Source organism: Pseudochaenichthys georgianus, chromosome 20 (genome assembly GCF_902827115.2).
Source record: "Pseudochaenichthys georgianus chromosome 20, fPseGeo1.2, whole genome shotgun sequence".
In the NCBI taxonomy this organism is placed as follows: Eukaryota; Metazoa; Chordata; class Actinopteri; order Perciformes; family Channichthyidae; genus Pseudochaenichthys; species Pseudochaenichthys georgianus.
Window position 1 is genome coordinate 1,048,069 of NC_047522.1, and position 10,000 is coordinate 1,058,068.

Genomic DNA, 10,000 nt, shown 5'->3' on the forward strand with positions numbered 1-10,000 from the left:
AACATTAACACTTAATAAGACGACAAATAAACACAATGGAATAACAGATTCCTAAAAGCCAGCATTCGAGATACAGAATAGTTTAAACACAACGTTGTAAACACAGTACGTGCTAAAACAAGTTGAAAGACTTCTGGGTATGCAGCTAGAAAAAAGTAATGTTTTTAGCCTCGACAAAAACAACACATTTAAAACAACCCCAGTTCACCAAAGTCAAATAAATACAATATAAAATAACAGAATAGGATTACAATAACTAGAAACATATAAAAACACATACAAATGTCACAATGTTATGTTTAACTAGTATTCAAAATATCAGGGTTATCTCCCTCCGGTATCATGTTGTTAAGGTGTGCCAATAAACACATTCTTACACACTCTCTCACCTGCAGAGATGGTAGAAGTACACACATCCTTTACTCAAGTAGAAGTACACACATCCTTTACTCAAGTAGAAGTACACACATCCTTTACTCAAGTAGAAGTACACAGATCCTTTACTCAAGCAGAAGTACACACATCCTTTACTCAAGCAGAAGTACACACATCCTTTACTCAAGCAGAAGTACACACATCCTTTACTCAAGTAGAAGTACACACATCCTTTACTCAAGTAGAAGTACACACATCCTTTACTCAAGCAGAAGTACACACATCCTTTACTCAAGTAGAAGTACACACATCCTTTACTCAAGTAGAAGTACACACATCCTTTACTCAAGTAGAAGTACACACATCCTTTCCTCAAGTAGAAGTACACACATCCTTTCCTCAAGTAGAAGTACACACATCCTTTCCTCAAGTAGAAGTACACACATCCTTTACTCAAGTAGAAGTACACACATCCTTTCCTCAAGTAGAAGTACACACATCCTTTACTCAAGTAGAAGTACACACATCCTTTACTCAAGTAGAAGTACAGATACTGGTGTTTTAAAATACTCTTGTGAAAGTAGAAGTACTGACTAAACTTCTTTACTCAAGTAGAAGTACACACATCCTTTACATAAGTAGAAGTACACACATCCTTTACTCAAGTAGAAGTACAGATACTGGTGTTTAAAAATACTCTGGTGAAAGTAGAAGTACTGACTAAACTTCTTTACTCAAGTAGAAGTACACACATCCTTTAGTCAAGTAGAAGTACAGATACTGGTGTTTAAAAATACTTTAAACACACTTTCTTCTTTAGAGAAGAGCAGGAAGTGATGGAGACACGGATCGTGTTCAGACCAATAGGCACGCAGTGACTCTGAAGCATAATTGTACGGGAAGCTTCTGAGCAGCAGCGATGCAGAGGAGTCACCGACTCAGGGAGGAGACACGAGGAGAGCAGGAGCTTCGATGTCAGACACTGATGGTTTCTCTGGAGCTTCACAGTCACAGCAGTGAGACCGCACGGGAGAGCTGCCACGTCGACTCTGGAGCGCCTCTCTCTCCCAGCCCATCTAACTGGTTTCACAGAAAGTAATCACCATGTTTGAGAAGATAGCCTAAACAGTGGGAACACTGAGTCACTTGCGTCTGACACTTATGGCCTCGAAGATTTCACACCCTGGAGTCCACAAACACCGAGAAGGAAGTGTCCCACAACAATAAACCATCTGTGACCGAGGGTCACAGAACGGGAACAACAACATTATGGCTGAAGCAGCCTACCTCCTTCAAGGAGATAGCAGAAGGCAGGGTTAGTCATGCACGACATATCTAGGAGTCGAGGACAAGTATTCCCCTAACACACATTCAGACTAAAGGAACCAGCTGTTTGGGAAATGAGAGAAGTAGAAAGTACAGGTATTTGAGTTCAACATGTGAGAAGTAGAAAGTACAGGTATTTGAGTTCAACATGAGAGAAGTAGAAAGTACAGGTATTTGAGTTCAACATGTAAGAAGTAGAAAGTACAGGTATTTGAGTTCAACATGAGAGAAGTAGAAAGTACAGGTATTTGAGTTCAACATGTAAGAAGTAGAAAGTACAGGTATTTGAGTTCAACATGTAAGAAGTAGAAAGTACAGGTATTTGGGTTTAACATGTAAGAAGTAGAAAGTACAGGTATTTGAGTTCAACATGTAAGAAGTAGAAAGTACAGGTATTTGAGTTCAACATGTGAGAAGTAGAAAGTACAGGTATTTGAGTTCAACATGTGAGAAGTAGAAAGTACAGGTATTTGAGTTCAACATGTGAGAAGTAGAAAGTACAGGTATTTGAGTTCAACATGTAAGAAGTAGAAAGTACAGGTATTTGAGTTCAACATGTGAGAAGTAGAAAGTACAGGTATTTGAGTTCAACATGTAAGAAGTAGAAAGTACAGGTATTTGAGTTCAACATGTAAGAAGTAGAAAGTACAGGTATTTGAGTTCAACATGTGAGAAGTAGAAAGTACAGGTATTTGAGTTCAACAGGTAAGAAGTAGAAAGTACAGGTATTTGAGTTCAACATGTAAGAAGTAGAAAGTACAGGTATTTGAGTTCAACATGTAAGAAGTAGAAAGTACAGGTATTTGAGTTCAACATGTGAGAAGTAGAAAGTACAGGTATTTGAGTTCAACATGTAAGAAGTAGAAAGTACAGGTATTTGAGTTCAACATGTAAGAAGTAGAAAGTACAGGTATTTGAGTTCAACATGCGAGAAGTAGAAAGTACAGGTATTTGAGTTCAACATGTAAGAAGTAGAAAGTACAGGTATTTGAGTTCAACATGTAAGAAGTAGAAAGTACAGGTATTTGAGTTCAACATGAGAGAAGTAGAAAGTACAGGTATTTGAGTTCAACATGAGAGAAGTAGAAAGTACAGGTATTTGAGTTCAACATGTAAGAAGTAGAAAGTACAGGTATTTGAGTTCATCATGTAAGAAGTAGAAAGTACAGGTATTTGAGTTCAACATGTAAGAAGTAGAAAGTACAGGTATTTGAGTTCAACATGTAAGAAGTAGAAAGTACAGGTATTTGAGTTCAACATGTAAGAAGTAGAAAGTACAGGTATTTGAGTTCAACATGTAAGAAGTTGAAAGTACAGGTATTTGAGTTCAACATGTAAGAAGTAGAAAGTACAGGTATTTGAGTTCAACATGTAAGAAGTAGAAAGTACAGGTATTTGAGTTCAACATGTGAGAAGTAGAAAGTACAGGTATTTGTGTTCAACATGTAAGAAGTAAAGTACAGGTATTTGTGTTCAACATGTAAGAAGTAGAAAGTACATGTATTTGAGTTCAACATGTGAGAAGTAGAAAGTACAGGTATTTGGGTTCAACATGTAAGAAGTAGAAAGTACAGGTATTTGGGTTCAACATGTAAGAAGTAGAAAGTACAGGTATTTGGGTTCAACATGTAAGAAGTAGAAAGTACAGGTATTTGGGTTCAACATGTAAGAAGTAGAAAGTAAAAAGTCGTCAGAAAAATAAGCAGAAACATGATGTAAGTACATTAACAAAGTATTTGTACTCTTCTACTTCCCACCTCTGGTAGAAGGTGTGTGCCAAAAATACAAATGTCTAGTATTGAAAGAATGGGGTTATCTTATCTCACAGCCCGTTATCTCCTCAGGTATCATGTTGTTAAGGTGTGCCGGAAAGCAAACACGTGTGATTCTTACACACTCTCTGAAACGAGTATATATATAATTCACAAAAGGGCCGCAGAATATATGAACTGTCAAATTGATACAGCCACGGTATACTCTGCCACACAAGAGCGGGCATTATGCAATGAAGTATTCTTCCAAGACTCCTCTGAGCTCTCACCTGGGCACTCGGTGAAGTAATCGAAGCAGCAGTCCCGAGTCTTATCGCAGCCTTTATCGCAGAAACAGGTCCCGTGCACCCGGTCCATCCTCCAGTCGGTGGTCTCGCAGCTCAGGTCTCTCCCTCCGCAGCATTTCCCCGAGCACCCACCGGACACCGGGAGGATATTCCCCACGGAGGAGACGAGGACAAGCAGAACACTAACCCTAAACTCCGCAGAGGACCCCATGCTGAGGGGGCAACAGAAACACCTCTCTCCCGTCTCTCAGTGCGCGTTCCCTCGCATGCGCGTGAGGTGCGAGCAGCAGCCCTCGTGACCTGGAAAAGCCTCTCAAAGGGTTTCAGTCCCAGCTCAGAGAGAGACCCATGCAGTCTCACAGCTCAGACCCCTTCCCACTGCGATCCCTGAGAGTCCCCGCGAGGAGGGAGGAGACACCAGAGGGAGGGAGGGAGGGGTGGGCACTTTGCCTCCTCCTTTCTGCTCTCTCTCTCTTTTACCTGTCTTATTGTTTCCCTCTCTCTCTCTCTCTCTTTTTTTTTTTAAATGTTGTTTTTATTGAGTTTACATGTTCCCCCCCCCCCCCCCCCTCCCGGTCCCAGCCATCTATTATTTTTCTTTTATTATGATCTTATCTTTTATATTACTTCACTAAAGTAAAGTAAATAACTAGATACATATATAGGTACAAATAAAGTAATATAAAAGATAAGATAAGATTAAAAGAAAAAGAATAGATAAGGAAATAAAGAATAATAACAATAATGCATGTACCCAGACTCACATACTCTCTCTCTCTCTCTCTCTCTCTCTCTTTTACCTGTCTTATTGTTGTTTGTCTCTCTCTCTCTCTCTCTCTCTCTCTCTCTCTCTCTCTCTCTCTCTCTCTCTCTCTCCGCAGATCTCCTGATGCCAGTCTGTGCCACCCAGACCTCTGTGTCCCAAATAAAAGAGGCAGGAATGTGAGCTTTTGGCCGGGATCCAGATCTCTCTCTCTGGTTACTGTAATCCTCCAGAAGCACTTGTGTTAGCCTTTGATTAGATAAGTAAATTAATGGCATCTTAATAAAGGAATGTCAAACACGATATCCCAGAGGGTAGCACCTACAGTAATTACCTAGAAAGGTTTCCTTGATGGTCAAATCAAACACAATGCGTGGAAACAAACACGTGATGGTATAACCCCACCTGTCTCACTTTGCAACTCCAAAGCCATTCATATGTATCCTTCAAAGTGAACCAGCAACACTGCTCACAACACTGCCATAACTTCTCTTTTAAATGCCGCTTTTCTTGATACAGACCGACAGGTATTTTCTCCTTGAGACCTCAGAAGATTCCACTTTACCTACAAATAGAGGAATACTTCTTTGTTTGCTTTTGTGCTGCACTTTTTTTGTATTACTTTTAATATAGTATACTTTAATATTGCTTTAATATTGTCTGTTATTGTGTTGCATTGTTGGAGAAGCCTGTGACCTAAGATTTTCTACGACATAATTACTAGCTATGTTAGTTTGACAATAAAGAACCTTGAACCTTGAACTGTGGCTATAACTGACCTAAATTCTGGTGCCCTTTTGCGAATTATATCAAACATATTTTTACGTTTCAGTTGTTTAACTTTAACTGGTAATAATCATGCTTTAAATGTATTGGTTCAACATGAGTCAGGGAGTTATAACATATCTTATTTAGCTGTTTTGAAAATGGGCTTATTTGCTTTCTTGCTTGAAACCAGGCGCCAGTTAGCTTAGCTTAGCTTAGCATAAAGACAGGTGTGACATCAACAAGGCTGGTTGTGAAGATATTAGTCGACATTAAACGTATATTTTCAAACATGTCTGACTATGTATTAAAGGACCAAAGAGAAAGCATGAAGAGGATGCATGTGTGTTCAAAAGAGAGCTGCAGCTTTAGTCTACACAGGTCGTTGTGTGGACTTCATTAATACCTCCTGACAGATTGATTCCATGTCATTCTGCAGCGTCCGTGGCACGCACCAGGAAGGAGCTTGTCGCGGACCGATGATTGATTAAAATGAATATTAGATCTGCTTCCTGGAGTTATATGAAGGCACGCTTACAGGAGAAAGTGTTTCTGATATCTTATGTGAAGATTTTAATGCATAAAAGCTGCTGCTCTTTCGCCCTAATTTCATTCACGTGGTGCAACAAAAGATCTCTGCAAAAGGAAGCTTTATTTTAAGCATTATAATACTTTCAGGATGGATTTGAGGTATTTTCGTGCAGGCTGTAGTGTTTGCAGAGGGAGCCTGAATGTCTGAGGATGTTGTGAAGTCCAGAAGGTCAGCTTTTATTTGAGCAGTTCCTCCCGATCTCTGGGAAACAAATGAGGCTCTGCAGGGCTCCCGGTGCTCGGAGCTGTACAAGGAGCAGATATCTGTAATCATCTGTTGCTCTGCGCGCTAGAAGCAGCGCGAGGAGGAGGGGGGGGGGGTCCTTTGATTATTCTCCTCGCCATAAGCAGGTAGGTCAAGCGACAGTAATATCCTTCATCTTCACCATAATCATCCGCAGCAGCAGCATCAGTGAGCAGCATGTGTCCGAGGCGCTGTGTGTTACAGACGAGCGGCTGACCCCAGACTGACCCCAGACTGACCCCAGGAGGGAATGTCTAAAAGTAGAAGAACTCGTAGGATGGTTCATAACTTGTTGTGAAGTCTTGTGAGCTGGTTTTTCAGTGGCTTTGTTGGTTTGTCGGCAGGAAAACGGAAGAAGTACTGGTCGAAATGTACGTGAAACTTTGCGTAATGGTGTAGCACGAGCCAAGGAGGAACACTTTACATGTAGGAAAGGATCTGAATAACGGTGCGGATACACGTCAGACTGAAACAGCCTTTTAGTGTTATTGTGTCTTTTTGTGTGTTTCTGCGGTCATTGTGTTGACATTGTTCCGCACGGAGCTTTAATCGAAGTGTATTTAAGCCTGTAATATCCCTCAGTCTGACACAGTGTGTGTTGATTTGACCGGCCTCACAGCTGCATCAGTTTGCTTAAAGTTCACATCAAAGAGTGTGTGTGTGTGTGTGTGTGTGTGTGTGTGTGTGTGTGTGTGTGTGTGTGTGTGGTGTGTGTGTGTGTGTGTGTGTGTGTGTGTGTGTGTGTGTGTGTGTGTGTGTGTGTGTGTGTGTGTGTGTGTGTGTGTGTGTGCGCGCGTGTGTGTGCTTCACATCTGACAGAACCCTCCTGCCCTCACTGTGCACCTGTCAGACACAATCAGCCCGCCCACTGTCCCACACTTCAGTTTTCATTGTGTGTGTGTGTGTGTGTGTGTGTGTGTGTGTGTGTGTGTGTGTGTGTGTGTGTGGTGTGTGTGTGTGTGTGTGTGTGTGTGTGTGTGTGTGTGTGTGTGTGTGTGTGTGTGTGTGTGTGTGTGTGTGTGTGTGTGTGTGTGTGTGTGTGTGTGTGTGTGTGTGTGTGGCCTAGCATTACTATACTTGTGGGGACCTAACTCTGTTTACATGGTCACGTGTGGGGACTCGCCGCCCTTATGGGGACAAAATGGAGGTTCAGGGGATTCATTAATTTTTGGGTGAAGACTTGGTAAGGTTTAGGATTAGGGTAAGGTTAAGGGTAAGGGTAAGGGTAAGGGTAAGGGTAAGGTTAAGGGTTAGGCATGTGTTGGTTATGGTTAAGGTTAGGATAAGTCTCCAGGAAATGCATGTAAGTCAATGTAACGTCCCCTGAAGTGACTCACGGCGATCACACATGGTCGTCATGGAAACGGCGTGTGATCCTCTCTCCATCTCGCCCATGTGGGGAATGCAAACTCTGCACGTCTCCACGGCAACCACTGACTCACGTTGCCACGGTTTCAAAAATCTTTGTTGACGAAACGCTAGAATTCGCCTCCTCGTCTCGACACCTGCTGTAAAGGTAAGCTGACCTCAGATAAGGGAAACACCCTCGCTGTAACACACACACACACACACACACACACACACACACACACACACACACACACACACACACATATTTATACATAGATGCATAAAAGTTGGACTGTTATTGCAAAAATAAAACAAAAGCACTGTATTTCTTTTATTAGCTTCAGAAGAAATGCATATTATTTTTATAAAATATTTCTCCATTTTAGAATTAAGTAAAATAATGATAAAAATAATAATAATACAAATATTACAAATCAAATATTACTTTAAAAAGTTTAATTACATTTTAAATTAAAAATGTATTTATATAAGAAGTTTGTTTGATAAATAGCGCAGCAATAAAATGACCCTTAAAAATATCTAACCTAACCAAATATTTAATTAAAGAAGAATACGTTTGTTTCTTCCTGATGAGTCAGTTGCTGTCCACGAATGGACGTCTTTGTCTCCGTCAGCTGTCTCTACAGAAGTGTGTGTGTGTGTGTGTGTGTGTGTGTGTGTGTGTGTGTGTGTGTGTGTGTGTGTGTGTGTGTGTGTGTGTGTGTGTGTGTGTGTGTGTGTGTGTGTGTGTGTGTATTCAGAGTATCTGTGTGTCACCGAGCCTCAGTCCTGTGTTTGAGTACTGCATGTGTACAGGAGGAGGCGTTTCAAATCTGTTATCTTCTTATTAGGGATAATGTACCACACACACACACACACACACACACACACACACACACACACACACACACACACACACACACGCACACAGTGAGTAATTATTGAACGAGTTGAAAGTCGGATGTTTGACTTGGCTTATGTCGTCAGAAGAGGCCGAGGTGGATCTGCAGAACGAGATAAGGGAGGCTGCAGGTCTGCCCTCACAGGAGACGGAGTGCAGAAGTGCAGTATCTGTACAATTAACACAAGACATCATGCATTTGTCTGTTTTGATAGCTTTGTTCCACTTTGAGTCTGGTTTAAATGACACTTTATTCCCGAAGAGTACTTCAAAGATATCTCCAATATTCTCTCTGTAAAAACATTTGAGTCTTATACTGTATGTCAAATGAAAACAGCTATTTTGAAGCTATCTATCTAAATGTATACAAATAACCACACATTTAACATTATAATGCCTCCATTTTATATTTAAATAAATCGGTTCAGAAAACATGCAATACAAAAAACAATGGTCTTAATTTAAGTTATCAAGTGGGGAAGTTTCATAGTGATATCTATTAGTTAGAAATGTTACCCTATTGACCTGCGGTGTCTCTCTAAACCAGGGGTGCCCAACCTTTTCTGAACCGAGAGCTACTTTTAAAGTTGCCAGTCTGCCGAGATCTACCCGTCCAGATAGAGGTCATTACTGACAGCCAGGTAAATACACACTTCTACTTGTATGAAACTGACCTCTGTACGATTAATACTTCATAAAATACTGCAGATCCTTTATCTCACCTCTTTCTAATCTACACACAAGTATTTAACTGAAGCTACACAACGGTGTTGTTGATACAGAGTTGGAGTTTATGCACACGTCACTACAGTGGGTAATGTTTTCAAGAAGCATTGAACAGTGCTGCCACATGTGACACAGGGACAAAGAAAAGACTCTGAACCCTTTCTTTGCCATCATATAAAAATAGTGTTGCTACAAAAGTATAAATTAGGCTTCCTAATAAGACAACTGAGATCTGAAGCTGCTCAGGAATCTGCTGCCAAAGTGCAATAAAAGAGACAACATTAAGAGAATCAAACTCTTTTTTTGTTGCATTTTAGTAGAATATCAAAAGAAATGCCTTTAAAATAGGATGCAAGCAACACTAGCTTCTGAACCTGAATTGATAATAGACTATAATCAATTTAAGTTTGTATTCTTATACCATTGTGTACAATAATTATAATGACTAAGTTCAAACAAACTAAAACGTACAGCTGATTAATAACGGTATCTAACTTGAGTTTTTATTATATCAAAAACCTGTTGAAATGCTAATGTTATTTTTACTGTCCCCCAAAAGCGCGTCGCAGCCTCCAGGAATGCTTCTTTCACAACTTCGCCATCTTTGAAAGACTTCATGTGTTTCTCAAGAACGTGACTGACACGATAAGATGCTCTGGAGCAGCCTTGCTCTTGTTGTTGGGCCTGGTGAAAATGGACTGCTGTGCATTTAGCCGTCCTCTCAGGCCCCTCCCCTTTAGCCGTCCTCTCAGGCCCCTCCCCTTTAGCTGTCCTCTCAGGCCCCTCCCCTTTTGGGAGCGTAGGGCAGAATTAGGAGGGAATTCCGTCTCGTAGCGTTTGTGCACTGTTTTGAAATGCCGCTCCTAAATGACCCTTCTTCGATAAAGCCACGCTCGCATT

The 10,000-nt window shown here is 40.9% G+C and overlaps 1 protein-coding gene across 1 annotated transcript in view; it reads right to left on the bottom strand.

Moving 5' to 3' along the window:
• Nucleotides 1–4,144, bottom strand: part of LOC117465885 (somatomedin-B and thrombospondin type-1 domain-containing protein) — a 14,302-nt gene extending 10,158 nt beyond the window's left edge. The window contains 1 exon segment of the mRNA XM_034108954.1: nucleotides 3,743–4,144. Within this exon segment, the coding sequence (XP_033964845.1) occupies nucleotides 3,743–3,971 (229 nt within the window). The 5' untranslated portion in view covers nucleotides 3,972–4,144.
• Nucleotides 4,145–10,000: the final 5,856 nt, after the last annotated feature.